The sequence below is a fragment of the Quercus lobata genome, chromosome 5 (assembly GCF_001633185.2).
Source record: "Quercus lobata isolate SW786 chromosome 5, ValleyOak3.0 Primary Assembly, whole genome shotgun sequence".
Lineage (NCBI taxonomy): Eukaryota > Viridiplantae > Streptophyta > Magnoliopsida > Fagales > Fagaceae > Quercus > Quercus lobata.
In genome coordinates, this window is record NC_044908.1 from 16,968,394 (window position 1) to 16,995,108 (window position 26,715).

The 26,715-nt window shown below is 38.4% G+C and overlaps 1 protein-coding gene across 1 annotated transcript; it reads right to left on the bottom strand.

Annotated features, from left to right (window-relative positions):
* Nucleotides 1-3,928: 3,928 nt before the first annotated feature.
* Nucleotides 3,929-4,724, bottom strand: LOC115990076. Its single transcript, XM_031113938.1, has 3 exons — nucleotides 4,552-4,724; nucleotides 4,297-4,425; nucleotides 3,929-4,183 (listed from the first exon to the last, which is right to left on the bottom strand). The coding sequence occupies exons 1-3, from the start codon at nucleotides 4,705-4,707 to the stop codon at nucleotides 3,929-3,931; spliced, it is 540 nt and encodes a 179-aa protein (XP_030969798.1). The 5' UTR covers nucleotides 4,708-4,724.
* Between the last annotated feature and the right edge of the window lie 21,991 nt (nucleotides 4,725-26,715).

Consider the following 26,715-nt stretch of genomic DNA (forward strand, 5'->3'; position numbering starts at 1 on the left):
CACGAGCTTCCCATCATGAACCAATTGTTGAACACCACTATCATCCCTTGGAATATCACTCTTGGATTTGAAAGACCCATCAAAAGGAGCAGAGCTAGAAGTGCAAGGACGAATTGTAGAGAAGTTTGGAGACGGAGACTGATTTGAAGGAACGTCAAACTTGGGTAAAGGTAAGATTCCAGCACTTGAAATATCCTTCTTACCCTTATGGTTGCGTTTGGGCTTCAGGTTGGGTCCTTGGAAAGAAAGTTTAGGAGGCCCAATAGAGAAAGGCAGAATTTTTGGAGGAGATTCAAGCCCAGAGGACTTTCTTTTACTGTCTTTAGAATGGGCCCCCTCTAGACTAGTGCCAGCCAGATAAGGAATTTGGGTCGAGTCCAGAGGAATAGCTTTAGGAGACGTGTTGCCACTGGGACGCTTGGGAAATCTGTTAGCATGCTTCTTACATGTAACAACAAGCCACGGGCCATAATTGTCTGCTTGCGAATGGTCAGGTACGAGCAACGTACCAGTTTCAGTAGTGGGAATGGCGTCTGCAAGAGCAGGTACATCTCGCTCTCGCTCTCGCTTAGTGTCCGTTGTGGGCTCATGAGTACGAACCTCCCCATCCAAAGAGCGTGAGTTTTCTGCTTGGTCAGGATTGCTCGGAGGTTGGGGTTTGATAGTGTAGCAACAATTTTCTCGCCGGTGACCGACGCGGCCACATGAAAAACATAGCTTTCCTATTCCCTCATAGACCACCGATTGCTAGAACTTACCAATCAATACCGTATAAATCAATGGTTTATTGATATCAATCTGAACACACAACCTAGCATATCTGCCCCGAGCTTCGGTTGCTGTGTGAGTATCTATCCGAAGCACCGTACCAATCGCTTGACCAATCTCCTTGAGCGCTTCGACATCGTAGTACTCAATGGGTAGGCGTGGAAGCCTAACCCAGACTGCTACCGAAGCAATGTTGTCTTCCTCAGGCCTGAAGTTAGCCTCCCAAGGTCTAATAGAGAGAAAATGTTCCCCGATGAACCAGGGTCCCTTGATAAGAACTGTATCATGATCCTCTTTGAGATAGAACCTGATAAGAAAATAATCACATTCCAAATCCACACAATCTATTTTGCCTTTAGGCTTCCATAGAGCATGAAGTTTAGATAGCAAGAAGTTATAACCCACTGATCTACCAAAGACCTTAATAATGAGGGCACTAGACCAAGGGGCTCGAATACATTGGATAGTTGCCTTAGACAAACTAACCGCAGCAACGCCTTGCCTCAGGCTGTCCACCTTAGAGTCTGATTCCGATTCCATGCCATTATCAATATACTCGGAAAAATCAAAGGCCTGAGCATAGGCACCTGGTATTTCTCCTATTAGTTTATCTTTAAAGGACTTCTTGACATTGTTGGGCTCGGGTAGCTGAGAAGAACCCATAGCATTTGGATTGATTCCATTGAAGGGGCGTTGCTGAGAATCATTGCAGTGAGATTCTTTAACTTTTTTAGTGCTCCTACTAAGTTCCGCTTCCTCTTCTCTTGAACGTTCTTGAGAGCTCTGGGGAGCCATTTACTGTTGACTAGGGTCTCACTTTGCTAACGTCATTATTAATAAACTAGGATGTTTCATTTTTTTTTTTTTCTTGTTTGCTTTATTTTACGTGTTAAGTGATAGATTTGTTGATTGAATAAGGATTGGGACTATTAAAAAAAAAAAGGGTTGATTAGGGGGAAAGGAACAATAAAAACCATTGAGGTTATAATGAGTACTAAATATTTCTTTCTCTGTTTTTTTTTTTGTTTTTTTTTTAATTCAAAATTTTATATTTTTCATAGCTATAATTTTTTTTTTTTTTTTTTTGAATTTCAAGCTTATTTAAGGTCAATGAATCATTACTGGGACTGTGATATAATTGATGATCCATTTCCTGAAAATCACACTATTAGGTTTCGTTATTTGATTTTTTTTATTTAGTTATTTTCTATAATAATTAATATTAGTACCTTTTATTTTTATTTTTTTTCAGAGAGTTTCAACTTATGATGTTCGATTCTGATGGTAACTCTTTATCATCAGACTAAGACACCAATCAGTTTTTGGTGTAGGCGGAGATTGAACCCTAGATCTCTTATATAACCACCAAAGACTTTACCAGTTGAACTAACTGGAACCCACAATATTAGTACCTTATTGCTGTTCATTTCATACATCTCATATCATTCATAAGGTTAAGTGCACAAATAGTCCTCAACCTTTGTCCCAAGTTTCAAAATGGTTTCTATCCTTTGAAATGTTTTATTTTGGTCCTTATAATATTTATATCAAAAAGGTCCCTACTAAATCAACATGAGTACGAATGTCATATTTCAAATCAATTGTTTTTTCTTTTTTGATAGTAATTATTCTTATATAAATTTCTTTTTGTATAATGATGCATTATTTATTGACCCACAAACAAGTAGGAATAGCATATTATAGCAAGCTCATTGTACCTCTCTGGAAAAAAATAAAATAAAAAATAAAAATATTGAACTTTGATGCCTGTATTGTCCTATTCTGTTATAAAATAGTACTTCTCACCCTCCCTTAGTTCCAAACATGGTTTTAAAACCCCAAACCTTGTGGCTGGCTTAATTTCTGAGCTCCATTATAGGGTTCTCTTTAGTGTCTGCTGCCAGTTGCAAGGGTGTTAGAGCACTGAACAGGATGCAAACTAAGATTGCAAGGGGACAATTCCAACTAAGATTAATCACATGCATCAAGATCCTTTCTTCAAATATTGATGGTGTTTCATTGAAGACAATTTATTACTTCTAATTGGGTCTAGTCAGATAAGTTCTCTGGGGTGCTACTCTTCAAATTTGCTTCATTTCTCATCCGATTTGATACCCTGAGATTGATAAAAATATTTCCAGTTAAAGTCATCAAAGCTGATGCGCCTAAGGCACATTTTTTCCATATTTCCTGCACTGCTTCCAGCTTTATTTAGCTCAGCAAGGTGCTTTCGTTTGGCATCATTCTCAATCTGCCTCTGGTACTGCAAATGCTCTTCAAGCATTCTTTGCTCCCTCTCCTGTTCAAGCGTAAGTTTCCATTCCTCTTGCTCCAACTCAACAATGGGTACAGGACCAACAATCACAGGATTAGGAGGATCATCTCTGCCTTGTGCAGCCGTAAAGACACTGAAGCACAGCACAGGTGAACACACAATGACCTTTATTCACATATGACTACAAATTTACACAATTTACATGTGTTTTAGACCATGCAAATGTGAAAGTATGAACAAAAACAAAGACTTACATTTGCACCACATTTTCCTGCTGCTCCTTGCCACATCCAATTGCCTACAATAAGCAAATTGCATTTTTTGGAGACATTAGTTTGCATGATAGATTCTCTATATTTTGTGGGAACTAGGAACTCTCTGCAGATCTTATATCTCTTTTTCTTTTTATTTCAAAAAGGTATGATATTAGCCGCATTCTTGTCTCCGGTTTCTTAATTTACTAGTCATATCCAATTATTCCATTCCTTATTAACGAAAAATGATATTAAATGTTGTTACACTTCTCTGAAAAGTTTATGCGCAATTGACTAGCTGTTCTGACAATCTCTTTCAGTAAGTACCTGCAATCAATGTCTGTTGTATCTCAAATGTATTAGACTGCTCATTTTCTTACTCTTTCAGAGTTCAGATCCTTAAATACTATTCTACGAAACTTGATCCTCATTTTCCTAACTTGGATTCCTCTTAAATTCCCTTTTCTTTTACACTCTTCCGGTTTTGTTTTAAATTTTAACTCTAGTTCATCCTTATCTTAAGCCTTAAGCATTCAATTCAAGTATATTTGTTTAATTTGTCATCTTATGTTAATATTTAACATGTTTACCACTTTTAGTTCCTGCCCATTATGTATTTATTCCAGTGAATTTACACCTTGAGCTTTAGACAACTGTAACTACCATAAAAAAGAAAGAGAACAATAACTAAGACCTTTAGTTCCTCTGCCTTTCTGTGATCCTTTTTCTTCTTTTTATCCTTGGATTTTCCCTGTCTTTGTCTTGCCCTACCACCTCCTTTGTCAGGACCCTTCTTGTCACTAAGATCAAGTTCTGACAACAATGCTTCTGTTGCAGCCTTAGACTTCTCTTCAGCATCTTTGTAAGCCAGATCCTCCAGGCGTGCCTATGAAAGAAAAATATTATTTCAAAAGCATAAAATCATAGACAGGAAAGAAAGTAACTTCATAAAAACTTTCAAAACTTTCAACAAAATAGCAAAGAGAATCCAACACAAACCCGCATGAATGACTTCAGCAGGGGCACCATATATGATCGGTAGTCATAAGCAGTTACTGACTCAATTTTCTTCCCAGTCTGCTGCATTGCAATGGTAGCCGTCCTGACAATAGCATCAAATTTGTAAAGCTGCAACAACAAACAACTGAGATTTTATCATCCCATGGAATATAACAGTTCATCAAGCAACATATTTAATATTACAATAAACAACTTGAAAAATTTCACATGTTCATTAATTTGGCTATAGCATACCTTTTCAGCCATCTTATTAATCTGATTCATGATCACGAATCTTATTTCATTGTCCTCAACTTGTTCTTCTCCCAAAATATCGAATATCATATCTGACTCAAAATTATAACCATTTGTGCTCTTAATCTCCCTCTGTCTCTTTAACAAGAGAGACATGTAACTCAATGGTTTGTCCCCTGCAAACTATTCACTTCTCTTATCTTCTTTAACACATATACTCTCTAAATTCTGCCCACAGCATAATGTCTCTCAAACACTCAAATTTTTTCTTACAAATGCTCTGTATCAGGTGAAATTCAGCCCGATAGATTGACTTTTACTAATTTCTCTAAAATTTGCCCATTGCTTTAATTGCTCCCCAACATTAGTACCACCCTTCAATAATCAATCCACAATAGCATCTTTTGATACGATTTCTTCATCATTTAATTTGATTTCTTCAACAAAACTAGAAGTAACAGCAGCTCCATCATTTGGCACTACAAGCTCTCCCCTCAACATTCTCTTGTCAAAGACTACACAAGAGAAGTCCTCATTGAAAACAATCTTTTCATAATTTGCAACACAAGGCTCGCCTATAGCCTCATCGTTTGAAACACTCTGTAGCCCGTACAAATTGTTGAGATAATCCAAGAACTCAAACACTCTTCTTGACATATCTTCTTCCGCAATTTTCTTGGCGGGTCTCCTTTCGCCGAATTCAATGGCGTTGTGGTCCAAATCAAATACTTCTTGCGTGATGGATTGTAACTTCTTAGATAAAGTCCCTAAATGGGCACGCTTTATATACTCCACATTCGATTTGGCATCGAAAAACCTCAGGCCGCAACAACAACACATTGAAAACTTCCACTTCTTTACAACCTTCACATACTCCACCGTGTCCATCACCGTTTCTACGAGGTTCGATGATTTAATATTCTTATCTAGATGCAGTATAAGGTCTTCTATTCGAATCCTCAACAACTCTTTCTTTAGCTCCATACTCATGGTGTAACACCCCATAATTTAATACCAATTAAATTATTATACGAAAATTTTTAATAGAGGCCTATAATTAAAATGGATTAAATAGATTTGGGCCTAAGATATTAAAAATAATATAAATACTATGGGATATGAAGCCCAAGTGATGTGGCATAAGTATATATATATATGGGCCTTGAAAACCCTAGCCTTTTTCCTCTTAAATTACATGTGTTAATACATAAGAAGTCCCTTTTGTTTTCAGCCGCAACATACAAGTAAGCTGTTTCTTGTCTTCTCTACGGCTGGGTAGGAGAATCAGGTCAGCTCTCCTCTTTATTTTGGTTCTTTTAATTATGTGATACCTAGCATGTGTCTATCTAGCTTAAGGACTATTGATATATCACATAGCTAGGAGGGAGGATTTCTGCGTATATGAGTCTTTGTGCTGCACAGAGCACAGTGGTAGGTGTGGACTTGAAATTCAACGTTGTCATCATGTTGATAAGTAAAAGAATAGTAAAAAATAATAATAAAAAAATAAAAACCTGATCATGACTAGGAGATCATCCCACGTTTTCAAGGAAGAATTGTGCATGAAATGGCTTTAGTAGCTAATAGGACAAAAGGCATGACTTCATAAAGTCTAACCTTTCAATATATTAAAGAAAAAGGGTTCCTATAATGGTATTATATTAGATGAGAATGGTCAATTATGGCTGCATGTCCAGAGCTTTGAATTGTGTCTAATAGGCTTGGACTTTTTCAACTGTTTTGTCACCATGTGAAGGGATAAAGGGTTGCTTGTGGTTTACATATATATTGGTTTATCTCTTTTCATTGCCATTGTCCTTGCCCGATTAGTGTCCAGCCGTGTCCTTTGCTTTATGGCATCAAGAGGATTTGGGTCTTTGGGATGATGAATACAATATTAAAATAGGAACTATTATTTGTATAGCCGTATGGTCCAGGCTTTGAAAATTTGATTATGTATGAATAGTATGTATAGTCATACCTCTATTGGCTCTGAGTTTGATTGAAGTCTCATGAATATTCTAATTAGGCAGCAATATTTATAAGTCCAAAAATCTGATCAAAGTTGAAAATAAATTGGATAGTTAGGTGAATAAATGGAGGATTTTGGATAAATCAATGTTGTCTAGGATAAAACCATTTAAGTGTGAAAATAAATTTTGAAGTGGGAAATTGTGTATTGATGAACCTATTTTTTTGGTATTGCTAGGTTCTAATTCTACTGAATTGTTGTGATTCAAGGGAGGTTGATTTCCTTTATTTTGCAACTAAGAAGTAAGTGGTGTTTACTAATTTTGGGGGTTTTTCCCAAAAGAGTGTTAATTATTAAACTATTTTATATGAAAGAATATGTATGATATTATATATATAAATGAATATTTTTCAAATGTTTGATGTGCACATTGGCTATTCGTTTTATGAAAAACTTGTGGGACAACCTAATTTTATTTAAACTTGTATGTGTGTATATGTCTTTATATTTTGAGAAGTATGAATGGATTATTTTGTGAGCATATTGAATATGTTTTTGAAAACCTATGGCAAGTCGTGATTAGAAGCTCAGTATGATATTTAGTCCTTAGCAAGGGATAATCATGCTGCAGCTAGTCCTTAGCAAGGGACGGTCCCAAAAAGGGGACAGTGCACATTTGATAGCTCCTTAGCAAGGGAGCATACTATTAAGGATCCAAAAGGAAGCTCCTTAGCAAGGGAGTGTACCTTTAGGTTCCAAAGGAGCCATCCTTGAGAAATGGGATGAAAGGAGGTTCCAGTCCCAAAAAGGGGACAGCACAACCCTGTCAACGGGGCGTAAACGTTGACCACGAGAAAAGCCTAGGGAATTGTTTATGTGATGGTATCAATATATATTATGATGGCTCACAATATAAAGATATTATTTTCTTTTACATGAAATAGTTGATGACAAAATATTGGTGAGTTATAAATTGTGAATCTGTTGAAAGAATTATTTATTTGAAAGGTTTGTTCCCACACCCCAATGTTAGTGAATTCCACTTATTGAGTTATCTCACCCCCCTTTATTTCCCATTACAGATACATTAGGTGGATTACTGGAGTAGAGATTCTTGGGAGACAGAAGTCACAAACTGTTTTTGTAGAACTGAGGATTTTATCATTATTTTATGACATTAAACTTTGTATTGGAGAATTATTTGTGGATGTTTTGTATTTGGTGAATTAGAGCTCTGACTTTTGTAATCAAATTCAAGGTTGCTAGTTCCTTTTAGTCAATATTTTTTCATGGATTATTCAGATTAAATAGACTTTTATTGCCTATGATTTTGGGGCGTTACAGTTGTGGTATCAGAGCTTAGGATATGATTCTGTAGACACTTGAAAAAAACTAGGATATGATTTTATCGACACTTGAAAACTAGGTTATGATTTTATAGACACTTGAAACTAGGTTATGATCTTGATTTTTGGTCAGAGCATTTGGAATTTAGGTTATGTTTGATGAGATATTTTAAATAATTTTGGCAATGTTACTTCTTATGTGTAGTAATAATAATTCTTGCACCGTCTATATTTCTTGATTTCCTTGTTAACTAGGTATCATGCCACCCAAAAAGAAGAGAGTAGCTAATTCTAATAGCGAGGAACCTATTGTTAATTTGCGAAGGCCAACCAAAGCAAGGGTTGATACTGAGGCTGAAGTCACTCAAGACATGAGAAATAATGAACGTCCTAGGGTGACACGCACTGATCCTTTGGATGAAGCTGCTGCCCGACTGTTGGACAGGTTGGCCCATGTTGCTAGTAGAGGTGTAGGTAGAGTAGAGGTAAGGGCTGGTTGCTCTTTTGAGACTTTTATGAAGCAGAATCCCCCTTCCTTTGATGGGAAGCCAAATCCTACAGAAGCTGAGAATTGGTTCTTGCAAATGGAGAAATTGTTAGAAGCTTTAGATTGCACTGACTCTCAGAAGGTGCGGTTTGCAACCTTCAAGTTGATTGGAGAAGCTGAGCGTTGGTGGAGATCTACTAAAGCCATTTTGGAGGGAATGGACACTGAGAGGAATCCCATCACTTGGGAGAAATTTAAAGGGGTTTTCTATGATAACTACTTCCCTGAGGTGGTTCGAGAACGAAAAGAGAGGGAATTTGCTGATTTGGTGCAAGGAAGTATGACTGTTGAGCAGTATGCTGCTAAATTCATTGAGTTATCTCGCTTTGGACCCCACTTAATCCTTACTGAGGCGAAGAAAGCAAGCAGATTTCAAAAGGGGTTGAATGAGAGACTTCGACACCATTTGATTGCAGCAGGGGTTGATAACTATGCAGAGTCAGTTAAGAGAGCTATGAGACTGGAGGAAGATTTCAAGAACAATGTTAGGAAGGAGAACCCACCTAGAAACACTGGACAGACAGGCTTTCGTCAAGGCAATGCTCAAGGTCATTGGAACAAGAAAGGATCTTTTGGGAGGTCTGGGAGTAATTCATCATCAAATAAGCCAGAAAATAAGAATCCACCCCAGAATACTCAAGGTAGAAGTTTGAATGCTTGCTCTACTTGTGGAAGGTTTCATGGAGATAAGCCGTGTTTCTTTGAAGGAAAGGCTTGTTATAACTGTGGGAAGACAGGACACTTAGCTAGAAGCTGTACTTCTCCTCCACAAAACTCAATGGCACAACCTGGAAAGAATGATCAGAGGAGGAAAGCACAAGGGAGAGTGTTTGCACTCACACCACAAGATGTTCAAGCTTCGGATACTGTGGTTACAGGTATCCTCCCTTTATTCTCAAACTTTGCTAAAACTCTATTTGATTCTGGATCTACACACTCTTTCATCTCCTCTCGATATGCTATGTTATGTGATAAGAAACCTGGACTTATGGATTATGACTTGTCTGTGGCCACACCTATGGGTGATTCTTTGGTGTGTAATTTTATGCTTAAGTCTTGTGTCATCCAAATTGAGGATAGGGAAATGTTAGCAGATTTGATTGTGATGGACATGTATGACTATGATGTCATTTTGGGCATGGACTGGCTGGCGGTTTATCATGCTAGTGTAGATTGTTTTAGAAAAGAAGTGGTGTTTCGGCCTCTAGGAGAACCTGAATTTTGGTTTAAGGGCTCTAGGATGCACGCTTTACCTGGGGTGATATCAGCCCTTCGAGCTAAGCGTTTTTTACGGAAAGGATGCCAAGGGTACCTAGCTCATGTAGTTGACACTAGGAAAGATGTATTGAAGTTGGATGATATCCCTGTTGTAAGGGAGTTTCCTGATGTATTTCCTGAAGACCTACCAGGGATACCTATAGATAGGGAGATTGAATTCTCTATTGATTTGCTCCCTGGAACTTCTCCTATTTCGAAAGCACCATATCGGATGGCACCAACTGAACTTAAGGAGCTCAAGGAGCAGTTGCAAGAACTTCTTGATAAGGGGTTCATCAGACCAAGTGCATCTCCTTGGGGTGCACCAGTTTTATTTGTGAAGAAGAAGGATGGGACTATGAGGTTGTGTATTGACTACCGTGAGTTGAACTGGGTTACTGTGAGAAACAAATACCCTCTCCCTCGTATTGATGACCTGTTTGATCAATTGCAAGGGGCACAAGTCTTTTCTAAGATTGACCTTCGTTCTGGGTATCACCAGTTGAAAATCAAGGGTGAAGACATACCCAAGACAGCTTTCAGGACTAGGTATGGGCACTATGAATTCTTGGTAATGCCTTTTGGATTGACCAATGCTCCTGCTGCGTTTATGGACTTGATGAATAGGGTGTTTCATGAGTACTTAGACCGCTTTGTTATTGTCTTTATTGATGACATTCTAATCTTCTCCAAAAGCATGGAAGAACATGAAGAGCACTTGAGAATTGTTTTTCAAATTTTGAGGGAGAAGAAGCTCTATGCCAAGTTTAAGAAGTGTGAATTTTGGCTTGACCAAGTGGTGTTCCTAGGGCATGTGATATCTAAGGCAGGGATTTCTGTAGACCCTAGTAAGGTTGAAGCTGTGGTTGATTGGGCAAGACCGATGAATGTGAGTGAGATTAGAAGCTTTTTGGGCCTTGCTGGCTATTATAGGAGGTTTGTAGAGGGATTTTCCCGTATTGCAGCCCCTTTGACTTACCTAACTCGTAAGAATGCCAAGTTTGTGTGGACAGAAGAATGTGAGAAGAGTTTTCAAGAACTTAAGCAAAGGTTGGTCACTGCACCAGTACTAACCATCCCTAGCAACATGGGGGGCTTTGTTATTTATAGTGATGCCTCAAGAAAAGGGCTTGGTTGTGTGTTGATGCAGCATGGTAAAGTCATAGCTTATGCATCCCGCCAATTAAAAAGTTATGAACAAAATTATCCCACTCATGATTTGGAGTTGGCTGCAGTGGTATTTGCATTGAAGATTTGGAGACATTATTTGTATGGTGAAAGGTGTGAGATTTATACCGATCATAAGAGCTTGAAGTACTTCTTTACTCAGAAAGAATTGAATATGAGGCAACGAAGGTGGCTTGAGTTGATTAAAGATTATGATTGCTCAATCAATTACCATCCAGGCAAGGCTAATGTGGTAGCTGATGCGCTTAGTCGGAAGTTTTCTGGTTTTTCAGCGGCCTTGTTAACTACTCAAAAGGAGATTATTACGGACTTGGAGAGGATGGGAATTGAAATTGTCATGGGTGATTCCCAAGTCTTTATGGCTAGTTTGACAATACAACCCACTTTGATTGAGAAGATTAAGAGTTCACAGGTTGACGATGCACAAATTGTAAAGATTATAGAAGAAGTACAAGAAGGGAAGAGACCAGAATTTAATGTGTCTAATGATGGTGTCTTGAGGTTTGGAAAAAGACTTTGTGTGCCAAATGATTTTGCATTAAAGAAAGAGATTATGGAAGAAGCCCATCGTACCCCATACTCAGTGCATCCTGGTAGCACTAAAATGTATCGTGACATTCGAGAAACTTATTGGTGGAATAACATGAAGAGGGAGATAGCTCAGTTTGTGGAGCAATGCTTGACTTGTCAACAAATTAAGGCAATACACCAGAAACCTTCAGGGTTGCTGCAACCACTTCCCATTCCTGAGTGGAAGTGGGAGTGTATATGTATGGATTTTGTGACTGGTTTGCCAAGATCTCCTAAGGGACATGAGGCCATTTGGGTAATTGTGGATAGAATGACAAAGACAGCACATTTTATTCCTGTTAAGATGACTTACTCACTTGATCAGCTAGCACAGATATATATTGATAAGATTGTGAGTCTTCACGGAGTTCCAGCATCAATTGTGTCCGATCGAGACCCAAGATTCACCTCAAGGTTTTGGGAAAGCCTACATAAAGCTTTGGGTACTAATCTTAGCTTTAGCACTGCCTTCCACCCACAAACTGATGGGTTATCAGAAAGGACTATTCGTACTCTGGAGGATATGTTGAGAGCTTGTGTATTGGATTTCAAAGGGAATTGGGAAAAATACCTGTCTTTAGTGGAATTTGCCTATAATAATAGCTACCACTCTAGTATTGAGATGGCTCCCTATGAGGCTTTGTATGGTAGAAAATGCAGGTCCCCATTGTGTTGGGAAGAGGTTGGTGAGAGGAAATTGTTGGGACCAGAAATCATTCAGATGACATCTGAAAAGATTGATTTGATTCATAAAAGATTGCAAACAGCACAAAGTCGACAGAAGAGTTATTATGACCACTCAAGGAAGAAAGTAGAATTTGAAGTTGGAGATATGGTATTTTTGAAAGTCTCCCCAATGAAGGGTGTGATGAGATTTGGGAAGAAGGGGAAGTTGAGTCCTAGATTCGTTGGTCCATTTGAGATCTTGAAACGTATTGGTAAAGTTGCCTATGAGTTGGCCTTACCGCCTACACTTGCAGGAGTGCATAATGTGTTTCATGTGTCCATGTTGAGAAAGTACATCCCGGATCCTTCACATGTCTTGAACTATGAGCCACTCAAGATCAAAGACAACTTGACTTATGAGGAAGTTCCAATCCAAATTCTTGACAGCAAGGACCATGTGCTACGCACCAAGACCATAGCATTGGTTAAGGTTCTTTGGAAGAATCACACAGTGGAAGAGGCATCTTGGGAGCGAGAAGATGAGATGAAATCAAAGTATCCAGAGTTGTTCGTTAACGAAGGTATGTATGATTTCGAGGACGAAATTATTTTAAGGGGGGAAGGATGTAACACCCCATAATTTAATACCAATTAAATTATTATACGAAAATTTTTAATAGAGGCCTATAATTAAAATGGATTAAATAGATTTGGGCCTAAGATATTAAAAATAATATAAATACTATGGGATATGAAGCCCAAGTGATGTGGCATAAGTATATATATATGGGCCTTGAAAACCCTAGCCTTTTTCCTCTTAAATTACATGTGTGTATACATAAGAAGTCCCTTTTGTTTTCAGCCGCAACATACAAGTAAGCTGTTTCTTGTCTTCTCTACGGCTGGGTAGGAGAATCAGGTCAGCTCTCCTCTTTATTTTGGTTCTTTTAATTATGTGATACCTAGCATGTGTCTATCTAGCTTAAGGACTATTGATATATCACATAGCTAGGAGGGAGGATTTCTGCGTATATGAGTCTTTGTGCTGCACAGAGCACAGTGGTAGGTGTGGACTTGAAATTCAACGTTGTCATCATGTTGATAAGTAAAAGAATAGTAAAAAATAATAATAAAAAAATAAAAACCTGATCATGACTAGGAGATCATCCCACGTTTTCAAGGAAGAATTGTGCATGAAATGGCTTTAGTAGCTAATAGGACAAAAGGCATGACTTCATAAAGTCTAACCTTTCAATATATTAAAGAAAAAGGGTTCCTATAATGGTATTATATTAGATGAGAATGGTCAATTATGGCTGCATGTCCAGAGCTTTGAATTGTGTCTAATAGGCTTGGACTTTTTCAACTGTTTTGTCACCATGTGAAGGGATAAAGGGTTGCTTGTGGTTTACATATATATTGGTTTATCTCTTTTCATTGCCATTGTCCTTGCCCGATTAGTGTCCAGCCGTGTCCTTTGCTTTATGGCATCAAGAGGATTTGGGTCTTTGGGATGATGAATACAATATTAAAATAGGAACTATTATTTGTATAGCCGTATGGTCCAGGCTTTGAAAATTTGATTATGTATGAATAGTATGTATAGTCATACCTCTATTGGCTCTGAGTTTGATTGAAGTCTCATGAATATTCTAATTAGGCAGCAATATTTATAAGTCCAAAAATCTGATCAAAGTTGAAAATAAATTGGATAGTTAGGTGAATAAATGGAGGATTTTGGATAAATCAATGTTGTCTAGGATAAAACCATTTAAGTGTGAAAATAAATTTTGAAGTGGGAAATTGTGTATTGATGAACCTATTTTTTTGGTATTGCTAGGTTCTAATTCTACTGAATTGTTGTGATTCAAGGGAGGTTGATTTCCTTTATTTTGCAACTAAGAAGTAAGTGGTGTTTACTAATTTTGGGGGTTTTTCCCAAAAGAGTGTTAATTATTAAACTATTTTATATGAAAGAATATGTATGATATTATATATATAAATGAATATTTTTCAAATGTTTGATGTGCACATTGGCTATTCGTTTTATGAAAAACTTGTGGGACAACCTAATTTTATTTAAACTTGTATGTGTGTATATGTCTTTATATTTTGAGAAGTATGAATGGATTATTTTGTGAGCATATTGAATATGTTTTTGAAAACCTATGGCAAGTCGTGATTAGAAGCTCAGTATGATATTTAGTCCTTAGCAAGGGATAATCATGCTGCAGCTAGTCCTTAGCAAGGGACGGTCCCAAAAAGGGGACAGTGCACATTTGATAGCTCCTTAGCAAGGGAGCATACTATTAAGGATCCAAAAGGAAGCTCCTTAGCAAGGGAGTGTACCTTTAGGTTCCAAAGGAGCCATCCTTGAGAAATGGGATGAAAGGAGGTTCCAGTCCCAAAAAGGGGACAGCACAACCCTGTCAACGGGGCGTAAACGTTGACCACGAGAAAAGCCTAGGGAATTGTTTATGTGATGGTATCAATATATATTATGATGGCTCACAATATAAAGATATTATTTTCTTTTACATGAAATAGTTGATGACAAAATATTGGTGAGTTATAAATTGTGAATCTGTTGAAAGAATTATTTATTTGAAAGGTTTGTTCCCACACCCCAATGTTAGTGAATTCCACTTATTGAGTTATCTCACCCCCCTTTATTTCCCATTACAGATACATTAGGTGGATTACTGGAGTAGAGATTCTTGGGAGACAGAAGTCACAAACTGTTTTTGTAGAACTGAGGATTTTATCATTATTTTATGACATTAAACTTTGTATTGGAGAATTATTTGTGGATGTTTTGTATTTGGTGAATTAGAGCTCTGACTTTTGTAATCAAATTCAAGGTTGCTAGTTCCTTTTAGTCAATATTTTTTCATGGATTATTCAGATTAAATAGACTTTTATTGCCTATGATTTTGGGGCGTTACACATGGAGTCTTTCCAATAAGCCTTGACTCGTGTAGTTACCGTGCCGACAACGTTCAACTCGTGTTTCTTGAGCTTTTTTTTATCATAGTCTGGTGTTTCGAAGTTCTTCCTCGCTGTAATAGCTCTCTTTTCAATCTCTTTCTTTCTGCCATGTAGTTCTTGAATCTTATTCTTTATGTATGCCAAATATTTATCAAAATTGAGATTCTCCCTTTGCGCTTTGAGGGTTCTGCGTCGCTTTCTGAGGATTTCAATTTGGTACTCATTGGGAAAGTCCGAGTCATCTCCTTCGACAGGGTCGGTGGTGTTTTCTTCGTCCACGAAGACTTTCTGGCGTGCATAGCTAATGGCTTCACGGACTGAATCAGGGTCGTATTCGGCTAATTTAGAGAGTACAGAGGCGCGGGCAGCCTCAGAGTTCGGGGGCCGGGAAAGGGTGGACTCGATGAGAAACAAAGCTTCAGGATTGCTCCGGATGGGTTGATTGAACTCTTGAGGGATGGTGGATGATTGATCCTTGTCATTGGAGGGAGAGGTGGATGCATCTCTTCTACTCATTTTGGAGGGAAATGGAGAGAATAGAGAAAAAAGAGTTGTTTTAAATTGAAGAATATTGACTGAGTTGGGTTGGCAAGTGGAAAAATTGGAACATGTAAGTTAATATTCTAACTAAATAAATCCTTTTACAAGAGAAAGTTTCTAGATACCAAAACATTTTATAAAAAATTTCACACCCGGCTAAGCTGGCAAATTGTTAATGGTAGCTTAAAAAAATAATGTTAGTGGTCAATCCAAGTAAGAACAAGTAAAAACTTGTTAACTCAACTATTGTGAAAATATTTTAAACTATTGTGAAAATATTTTAAAATTTCTTATGTTTGTTTGTAGTATTGCTCTTTTACAATCAAAGATAAGTCCACAAATTTCCAAATTCTAGGTGCTTAGTTAGTCCACATTTTTTAGAGTGAAGAGCTGATTTCAAGTGCCTGGGAAGTGCCGCAGTGGAGGACTCTCATGTATTAGTTGTGCCAATGTAGTAACAAGTGTCAGGTGGAATTAGTGGGTTTGAGTTGGAATTCCCTTTAGCATGATCCCTCATTAAATTAAGGAGGGACTTCACTTGGATCTAGTGACTTGATCAGTTGTGATTTTGCTAATTGTAATGTCCACTTTCGGCTATATGTAATGAGTTTTGATCACTTGAGACCTTACACCCAAGCAATTCTCATCAAGGAGAAGATTTCAATTTTTAAAGTTGTAAAATTTTAAGCAAAGATGTTAATCTCCAGACATTGATCCTTTGGCGGTAATGGCTAGAAACACTGGGGGTGTGGGGCAAAATTTATCTATGATACACATATTTACACACATCATGTGAACATATAATATTTGTTATGTCCACTAGCAAGAGGAGTTGTTGTATTCACGAGGCAAAGGAGTAAGCAAAGGAGTTGCTGAGTAGGATTGTGTTAGGATTGTTTTATTTTTTTATTTGAATTTGTTTTAGGATAATAATAGCAATCTGAATTGTTATCAGATTGAAGTATTAAGAGTTTGGCCAGGAATAGTGTTTATCCTTATCTAGGTGTTGAGTGGTTTAGGGATGTTGGAGTTGTTTTATTTTGTAAAGCTATTTATATAGCTTCATGGCATATCAATAAAGAACAACCAGAATATTATACAGCAATTTGCTATTGGGAGGTTTGGTTTTTCCTTGAATTAAAACCATATTTACCCTCTTGATCAGGTCTATGACAACAAAGAATCACCATAGCTCCTCGTGACAGACGTGGTGGAAACCATGGTCGAGGTGGTCGTAACAACTTGGTATCAGAGCCGGTCATGGATGAATCACGCATCGATCGTTTGGAGGCAGAGATAGGCTCTATAGCAGTAGGGCAAGACAGGAAGTTCCGCGAGTTACAGGAAACATTGATGCAGGCAATAACGTCCATGAATACTCAATTAGATCAAATATCGAGCAGCCAAAGTTTGGAACTAGGAGAGAGTTCACATGATGGTGAGGGGTCTCAGCGATTCAATTATAGAGGCTCTCGTGACTCCACTGAGTCTTATGGCGCGGTAATTCCAAGAGTCACTAAACTTGATTTTCCTCGCTTCAATGGTAGTGAAGACCCAACGAGTTGGATTTGTCGAGTGGAGCAATTCTTTGAATTTCAGAAATTTGCCGAGGAAGAGAAGGTTCCGTTAGCGACGTATCATCTAGAAGGCGAGGCATAATTGTGGTATCAAATACTAAAGGAAGAAGAAGGGGAAGTTACATGGCTCACGCTTAAGGAAAGGTTGAATTCGAGGTATGGGCCAATGGAATTTGATGATTTTTTTGGAGATCTTACAAGGCTCAAACAAGTTGGTTCAGTACGAGAGTACCAAAGCCAATTCGAGAAACTCCTCAGTTGAGTGGGGAAGTTGAATTAGTCTCAACAAGTTGCTTGTTTCATTGGTGGTCTGAAGGAAGGTGTAAGGATAAATGTTCGAGCCACGAAACCAGCAACGTTGTCTATAGCAGTAGGTTTGGCTCGGCTCTATGAGGTTAAATATCAGAAGCGATCCAGTTTCAACCTTGAGCAGAAAAAGGTTGTATCAATGAACTCAACAGTCACTAGTTGCCCACTTTCATCTACTCCCGCCATTCGAAGGTTGTCACCAATAGAGATGAAAGAACGTCGAGATAAGAAGTTTGCTCTAGGGCATTGGTGTAAGAAGCTTTTTTTGATTGAAGGGTGCTGGCCAAAGGAGTATAGTGGTGACAGAATTGGAGATATCGAAGAAAAGGAAGACAGTGACGAATTGGAGATTTCCTTGCATGCCATGGCTGGTTCCCCAGCTCCTCAAACCATGCAAATCCATGGGGTCATCAACCAACAATCACTGGTTGTGCTGATAGACTCAGGGAGCACCCACAACTTTATTGAAGAGAGGTTAGCGGAAAAATTGGGATTGACATGTAACATGGAAGAACAAGTTTAATGTAAAGGTTGCGTGTGGTGAATAGATCTCATGAAAAGGAAGGTGCATTGGAGTGCAAGTTCGGATACAAGAGGTTACTCTTGATATAGATTTCTATCTCTTACTGTTAGAAGGATATGAGGTGGTTTTGGGAGCACAATGGCTTCGAACTTTGGGGATGATTGAGTGGGATTTCTCTAAATTACTCATGAGATTCCAATATGGTGGGAAAAGAATCTCCTTGCAGGGGATGACTAACCCACACAAGCAAATTGAAGGGAATAAGGTGGAAAGAATACTTAAAGGGAGCAAGCATGGTGCTTTCATACAATTTCACGCCATTGCTATAGGGGAGAAGGGAAAAATGGCCGACACCCTCACGGATCAGAATCTCATTAGCCTCATCAATTCTTTTCAGGATCTTTTTAAGGAGTCCAAGGGTCTACCACCATCACGAGTTCATGATCACTGTATTCCATTGGTACCCGAAAGCGGACCGGTTAGTGTAAGGCCATATCGGTATCCTCACTTTCAAAAGATAGAGATAGAACAGCAAGTGGAAGAGATGCTCAAGTCTAGTATCGTGAGGCCAAGTAACAGTCCATATTCATCACCCGTCTTGCTTGTCAAAAAAAGCGATGGTTCATGGAGAATGTGTGTTGATTACTGAGCACTCAATCGCATCACAATGAAGGACAAATTCCCAATTCTAGTTATTGATGAACTCCTAGATGAGTTGCATGCCGGAAGGTATTTTTCTAAATTGGATTTGCGCTCCAGTTATCATCAAATACGGGTCTATCCTCTTGACATTTCGAAAATTGCCTTCCGCACTCATTATGGGCATTATGAGTTTCTTGTGATGCCATTCGGACTGACCAATGCGCCATCCACCTTCCAATCATTGATGAACAACATTTTTAAAAGGTACCTTCGAATATTTGTATTGGTGTTTTTCGATGACATTTTGATATATAGCAGTTCTTGGGAAGATCATCTGCAACATGTCAAATTCGTTTTAGACATCTTGCGGAGCCATAATCTATTCTTAAAGAGGGAAAAATGTCAGTTTGGGTAAACGCAAATCAAGTATCTAGGACATTTGATAGATGTAGAGGGGGTATCGATGGATCAGCAAAAGGTGGCTGCCATGATGGAGTGGCCAAAACCCAAGACTCTAAAGGCCCTTCGAGGATTTTTGGGGCTTACAGGTTAATATTGAAAATTCATTCGCGATTATGGGAAAATTGTGTCACCACTGACCAACATGTTAAAAAAGGATTCTTTCGCATGGACTTCTGCATCGAAAAGGGCCTTCCAAGATCTTAAGCAGGCGATAACTCAAGTGTCGGTGTTGTCTCTTCCTAATTTCACAAACGCATTTGTGGTAGAATGCGATGCTTCAGGGAGAGGTGTTAGTGGGGTTCTAATGCAAGAGAGACGACCCATTGCTTTTTTCAGTCAAGCACTGTAGGGGAGGAACTTATTACTCTTTACATATGAAAAAGAAATGTTAGCCTTGGTGTTAGCTGTTCAGAAGTGGTGGCCATACCTCCTTGGTCGAACCTTTATAGTGAGAACCGATCACCGTAGTCTTAAATTTCTATGGGAGCAGAGGATCACAACGTATGCTCAGCAAAAATGGTTGTCCAAGTTGATGGGATATGATTTTCAGGTCGAATACCAGAAAGGAGCAGAGAACTTAGTGGCTGACACACTCTCAAGAAAGGAAGAAAAGGCAGAGTTGGCGGCAATCTCCACCCCCGTCTTGAGATGGCTTGATACCATTAAGGAGGAGGTGCTCACTAACTCGAAATTGCAGCACCTTGTCAAGCTTGTTCAAGAAGGGGAGGCGGTTGGTCTATGGGAATTCAAGGAAGGAGTGTTATTTTTTAAGAGTTGAATTTATCTCAACTCGAATTCTTCGTTACTTCCAGTTATCATCCAAGAGTTTCATTCAAGTACTCATGAGGGCATACACAAAACATTACAGAGGATTCGATCAGTCTTCTATTGGGTGGGAATGAAGAAACAAATACAAGACTATATTCGCCATTGTGATGTGTGCCAGAGACATAAGATGGAATGTACTAGTGCAGCCAGTCTCTTCCAACCTTTGCCGATTCCCACTAAGGTGTGGTTTGATATCTCAATGGATTTCGTGGATGGGTTGCCAACTTCAATGGGTAAATCAACCATTTTTGTGGTTGTGGATCGGCTTTCCAAGTATGCCCATTTTATTCCCATTTCTCATCCATACACAGCTCAGAGTGTAGCCAAAGAATTTTTGGATCATGTTTTTCGATTGCATGGGCTGCCCGAATTGATAGTCTGTGATTGTGACCTAGCATTTACAAGTAAGTTTTGGGAAGAGTTGTTTCGCTTTAATGGGACTAGCTTCAATTTCAGTTCTGCTTATCACCCGCAAATGGATGGGCAAACGGAGGTAATGAATCGCACGTTGGAGATGTACTTGAGGTGTTTCTCTAGCCCTCAGCCCAAGGAGTGGGCTAAATGGATTGCCTGGGCTGAATATTGCTACAATACAAGCATCCACACGACCACCAAAAAGACCCCATTTGAGATTGTGTATGGTAGGTCTCCACCGAGTTTACTGTCATATGTTGCAGGAACAGCTGGAAATGAAGCAGTGGAGAAGGAATTGATAGCACAAGATGAGGTTTTGAAGGAGCTTCGTGAGAATATTCGGTTAGCACAGTCAAGGATGAAGCTTTATGCAGATAGGAAGTGCAAGGAAAGATCATTTGAAGTAGGGGAGTGGGTGTACTTGAGGTTAAGCCTTACCACCATTCATCTGTGGCCTTGCGTCGGAATTTGAAGCTGTCTCCTCGGTTCTTTGGCCCTTTTCAGATCATACAAAGAGTTGGTGAGGTTGCCTATAAGCTTAAATTGCCGGAAACTTCCAAGATTCATCCGGTGTTTCATGTTTCCAACCTCAAGCAAGCACTTGGCGGTAATGACCAACAGGGTACTTCCTTGGTAGAAATTGATGGCAGCAGTGGTGTTGTGGGTCCTCTCCCACAAGCTATTTTCGATAGGCAAACTCGGAGAAATAAAGAGGAAGTTTTTATCCATTGGCAAGGACTGTCACTAGCAGAGGCTACTTGGGAGGATGCTCGCACAATGAGGCTTCATTTTCCTGATATCACCCTTGAGGACAAGGGTCGAATTTAAGGGGGAAGGAATGTTATGTCCACTAGCAAGAGGAGTTGCTGTATTCATGAGGCAAAGGAGTAAGCAGAGGAGTTGCTAAGTAGGATTGTGTTAGGATTGTTTTATTTTTTTATTTGAATTTGTTTTAGGATAATAATAGCAATCTTAATTGTTATCGGATTGAAGTATTAAGAGTTTGGCTAGGAATAGTGTTTATCCTTATCTCAGTGTTGAGTGGTTAAGGGATGTTGGAGTTGTTTTATTTTGTAAAGCTATTTATATAGCCTCACGGCATATCAATAAAGAACAATCAGAATATTATACAGCAATTTGCTATTGGAAGGTCTGGTTTTTCCTCGAATTAAAACCATATTTACCCTCTTGATCAGGTCTGTTACAATAAAGAATCACCATAGCTCCTCGCTACAGACGTGGTGGAAACCATGGTCGACGTGGTTGTAACAACTTGAGACCAATTTAAAAATTAAAAGCTATTCATTTAAATACTAATTGAAATTGTAATGTAATTATGTAAAAAACTTCACAAAAGGAAAGCATATTCATTATATTGTATTTTATTATTTTGTGTGTTTAGTTTAATGCAAATCAGTTAATTCTTAGTTCTTTTCCACCACTAAGAGCAAACAAAAGTTAGTCTAGAGGTCAATTTTACGAATATGTAAACTTTAATGAGCCATAAGGAAAAATTGAAATCCCAAAAGATCAGTTTGCAACTAATCCAAATCTCGTGGAGGTATTATGTATTTTGGCATAACCTGAATATATGATGTTAAGAAATTCAGCAGTAGGTTATTTGCACAAACTTTTGTATCTTATTAAAGTTGATTTCTCAAAAACTATAAATATATATATATATATATTTATTTATTTATTTCATTTCGTAAACATCTCTGGGTGTTTACAATGGAGTTATCAAGGTTTAAATCCCCTCACCCCAATATAATGAATTATAAAATAAATAAATAAAATACATCATACCAATAAAAAATAATGCATATTTGGTTAGAAGGAAAATATAATTCGATGATCACTATATTCCCTTTTCGAATCGCTAATTCATATGCCTTCCCTATGAGGTCCACAAAGTAAATATGCTTTGACAACCATACTTGATGTTAGGATGCATGCCTCTTGATGAATAGTGTGCTCAAATCAATTGGGTCTTTTATTTGTATTGTAAAGTGAAATGAGAGATTTTTCTCTGGGAATTTCATGTTCTTTTGGGTGCTTTGAGAGACGGTGATAGAGAAATTCTGCTGAGCTTTTGAAGGAAACGAATGATTCATTTTTTCTGAATTGTTCCCTAATTTATAGGCAAAATTTTTTCCCTGTTTTATAGAAAAATATTTTTAAAGTTGTAAGAGTTTAAGGAGCTTTGTTTTGAGATGCTAAAGGGTTATCTTTAATCCCATAAAAACACAGATAAAATTCCACCAAAAAATCAGGGGAAAAAAAAAAAAAAAAAAAAACCAGTATGGTAAAGCCTTTTCTTAAAATGAAAAATAATATAGAAAAGCTTTAGTGCGATACCCAATTCACAAACCCAAAAAAAAAAAAAAAAAAAAAAAAAAAAAAAAAGGATTTGTTTTTTTTTTGTTGATGAAAACTACTTCAATTTATTGAGACGAGGATAAAAACAATACATCTTGAGACACTAATTGCTCAATGATACATGGATTTTCCTCTATCCAAGAGCTAGACTCTAACAAGTTCCTAGCATATTGAGCTAGCTCATGTGCCACTCTGTTACCATCCCAGGGAACAAAAGAAAACTTGCACTCACTAAACCTTTTAGCTTGTAATAAAGACCCTGAAATCATATTGAAAATGCTTGAAGGTGGAGTAGCTGAACCAAGCAGGGAGTGAAAGATCACCTATGAGTCCCCTTCAAAAATTGCAGCTCTAATACCCATATCCCAAGCAAACCTTATTCCCTCCTCCATTGCCTTGGCTTCAGTCTCAAGGGGCCCAAATGGAGCTTGAATTTTTTTGCGCAAAGCAGCTTTTACCGACCCAAAATGGTCTCGAATTATAACTCCAATCCCTACTACTCGCAGACTTTCAAATATAGCACCATCAACATTAATTCTGTACCATGAAGGGTGAGGAAGCGACCAACCAACAACAAGTTCTAGTTGCTTTGGCTTAACTTTATGATTAGTGACTTGAAACTCCTCTAGGTATTCCTTAGTCCAGCTCGCAATGATGGAGACTAACTTACCCGGATCCGAATCTCATTCCTATTTGACCAAATCTCCCATGTTGTCATTAACAATTGGGCTTGAGCTTGATCAGACATTTGCTTCACAATCCGAGCATACCAAACTAGGTCCAAGAATTCGTGTATCTCCACCAAGTTAGTCTCTAACTCTATGTCTGAAGCTTTCCACACCTCTTTAGGTCGTTTACAATGCCAAAATAAATGAATTGAGGACTCCACTGCTGCACCACACTCTTCACATATATTAACCTTAGTCACTTGCTGATGAAAAAGATTTGCTTTAGTTGGCAAAATATTTCTACAGGCTCGCTAGGCAAATGCCTTTACTTTATTTGGTATAGGCAACTTCCAAATGCACCTCCAAAAAGAAGTTAGTTGCTGAGGTGTAAAGCACTCACCATGTTGCAGATCAAGCATGGACTGCCGAGTAACCTTATAGGCACTATTCATAGAAAACTGACCTGTTGGAGTAGGGGCTCAAATCAGCTTATCAACTAGTAGCGATGGACTGAGAGGAATACATATAATAGCCTCAACATCAAACTTTAGGAATATTTCATGGACAATGTCTGATTTCCATGAAGCTATTTCCAGAATAATTAGAGAGAAGACCATAGCATTATCTAGGAAAAAATGAGGAAATGTTACTAGTCTATAGGATGTTGAGGAAGACAACCACTTATCCTTCCACAACCTTGTAATTTCTCCATTACCAATTTGCGAGCGACAACCTAGTTGAATAGTCTTTTGCATAGCCATAATACTACGCCATGAGTAAGATGGGTGTTTCCCCAATGAGGCATTCAAAAAATCACCTTTAGGGAAATATTTAGCTTTATAAACTCAGTGGAACAAAGAATTTGGACAGGTATGGATTTGCCATCCCTTCTTAGCCAGCAAAGCAATGTTAAATGCTCTCAAATCATGAAATCCCATCCCTCCCTCCTTTGGAGCACACATCTTCTCCTAGCTTAACCAAGCCAATTTATTATGATTTTCCTATTGCCCCCACCAAAAGCATCTCACCATACCAGCAAGTTCATCACACAGAGCATCAGGGAGCTTAAAACAACTCATAGTGTATGATGGGGTTGCTTGGGCCACTAACTTTATAAGAATTTCCTTGCCAGCATTTGAGAGAAGCTTTTCCTTCCAACCTGAAAGTTTATTCCCCAACTTTTCCTTTAAATCATTGAATGTATTGCGTTTAGATCGCGCCACCAAAGAGGGTAATCCCAAATATTTTTCATGCTGCCGAATCACCGGCGCCCCAAAACGCTGTTGTATCTCCTCCTGAATGAATTGTGGTGTATTTTTGTTGAAAAATAAGGCAATCTTATTTCTATTCAATTGTTGACTCGACACTGATTCATATACTGAGAAAATCCATTGTAGCACTTCGCATTCCTCCAATGTAGCTTGGTAGTCAAGTTATCATCTGCAAAAAATAAAGTGAGAAATGCGAGGTGCACCACGACAAACAACCACTCCCTTGATGCTACCTCTTTCTACCTATTGTCTAATTAAACTAGATAAGCCCTTTGCACAAAGTAATAATAGGTAAGGAGAAAGAGGGTCCTCTTGACGTAAACCCCTGGTCGGGATAATATGCCCTCTAGGTTTCCCATTAATCCGAACTGAATAAGTAACAACGCAGACACATCTCATAACTATCTCCACCATCCTCCTATGAATACCAAGCTTTAGCATAATACCCTTCAAACCGTCCCATTCCACCCTATCATATGCTTTACTCATATCTAGTTTCAACACCATCTCCCCAATTTTTCCGGTCCTTTTTTGGCTAATATGATGCATAGTCTCATAAGTTACTAGGATATTATCAGTTATGAATCGACCCTTAGTAAATGCATTTTGATTTTCACTAACAATGCTAGATAGAACAATCTTTAGTCTATTAGCAACAGTTTTAGATGCCAGTTTTAGTTTCAATGGTTTGTGCCCAAACTCTTCCCTTCTTTTATCTTCTTCAACGCATATACTATCCAAATTCTGAAATACCTTAATGTATCTCAAATACAGTATTTTTTTTCTCCAAAATGTTCTGCATCTAGTGAAATTCAGCCTCATAGATCTTGAAAAATCTTTCCCTTGACTTCTACTTGTTTCTCTCAAATTTGCCCACTGCTTCAACTACTCTCCAATATTAATATTAGTACCTCCCTTCAATAACCAATCCACAATAGCATATTTACACTCATCATCATTCAATACAATTTCAGCATTAGCACTAGAAGTAACAGCAGCTCCATCATTCGGCACAAGAAGCTCTCCATGCAACATTCTCTTGTCAAAAACTACACAAGAGAAGTCCTCATTGAATACAATCTTCTCATGATAAGCAACACAAGACTCACCTCTAATCTTATCCTTTGCAAGACTGGAGCAGAGCCCGTATAACCCACAAATATGAGCGAGATCATCCAAGAACTTGACCACACGATTAAGCTCTGAGATGTCAAGAAAGCATGCTGAGAGCAGAGTGCAGTTCATCCAATGTTCCTTAAGCACCTGTTCCGGGATTCGCTTCTTAAGCATTTCCATTATCAAGTCCATGAACACTAAAAGATGACTTGAAACAAAAAATCTAACCCTCAAGAACAGGCATAACCTTGCTCGAATTTCATTAATGACCTTGTGACGCCTGCTATCTTTGCAATAAGGCCATTCTTTCCGGTTCATGAAAACTGTAGACTCATTTAGGCCTTCATCTCCACGCTTGTTTCTTGACAAATCTTCCATCATTTTCTTAGCGGCGACCACGTCCACAAGTCCCCACTTTCTTGATTCAACGGTGTCATGGACTGAATCAAATTCAATTTCCGGCATGACTGATTGTGATTCCTTAAATGCACACTCTTGATATGCTCCCTATTCAATTCAACATCAAAAAACCCCTCACTGCAACAACAACACGTCCAAAACTTCCAATTCTTCGCCACCTTCACATACTCCACTGCCTGCATCAACACCGCCACTACAGCAAAATGCAGTTTAAGGTCTTCGATTCCAATCCTCAACAAATCCTTCTTTTGCTCCATACTCATCCCGTGGTTCCAATAGGCCTTGACTCGTGTCGTTGCCACCGTGTCAACATCAGCCGCAACTTTCTTTACGTTCTTGAGCTTTCTTTTGTTATCTGACGAGGCCAATTCTTGTGTTTTGAAGTTCTTCCTCGCGGAAACAGCTCTCAGTTCGACCCCTTCCTTTCTGTCTTGTAGTTCTTGAATCTCATTCATTATGCTTCCCAAATATTTAGTGTCTG

Excerpts from the sequence above, each read along its gene's own strand:
- LOC115990076 (XM_031113938.1), bottom strand. The coding sequence starts at position 4,707 with ATGTCTCTCTTGTTAAAGAGACAGAGGGAGATTAAGAGCACAAATGGT. Across the intron at positions 4,426-4,551 it reads TTAATAAGATGGCTGAAAAG|CTTTACAAATTTGATGCTAT; the intron begins GTATGCTATAGC and ends TTGTTGTTGCAG. Across the intron at positions 4,184-4,296 it reads TGCTGAAGTCATTCATGCGG|GCACGCCTGGAGGATCTGGC; the intron begins GTTTGTGTTGGA and ends TTTCTTTCATAG.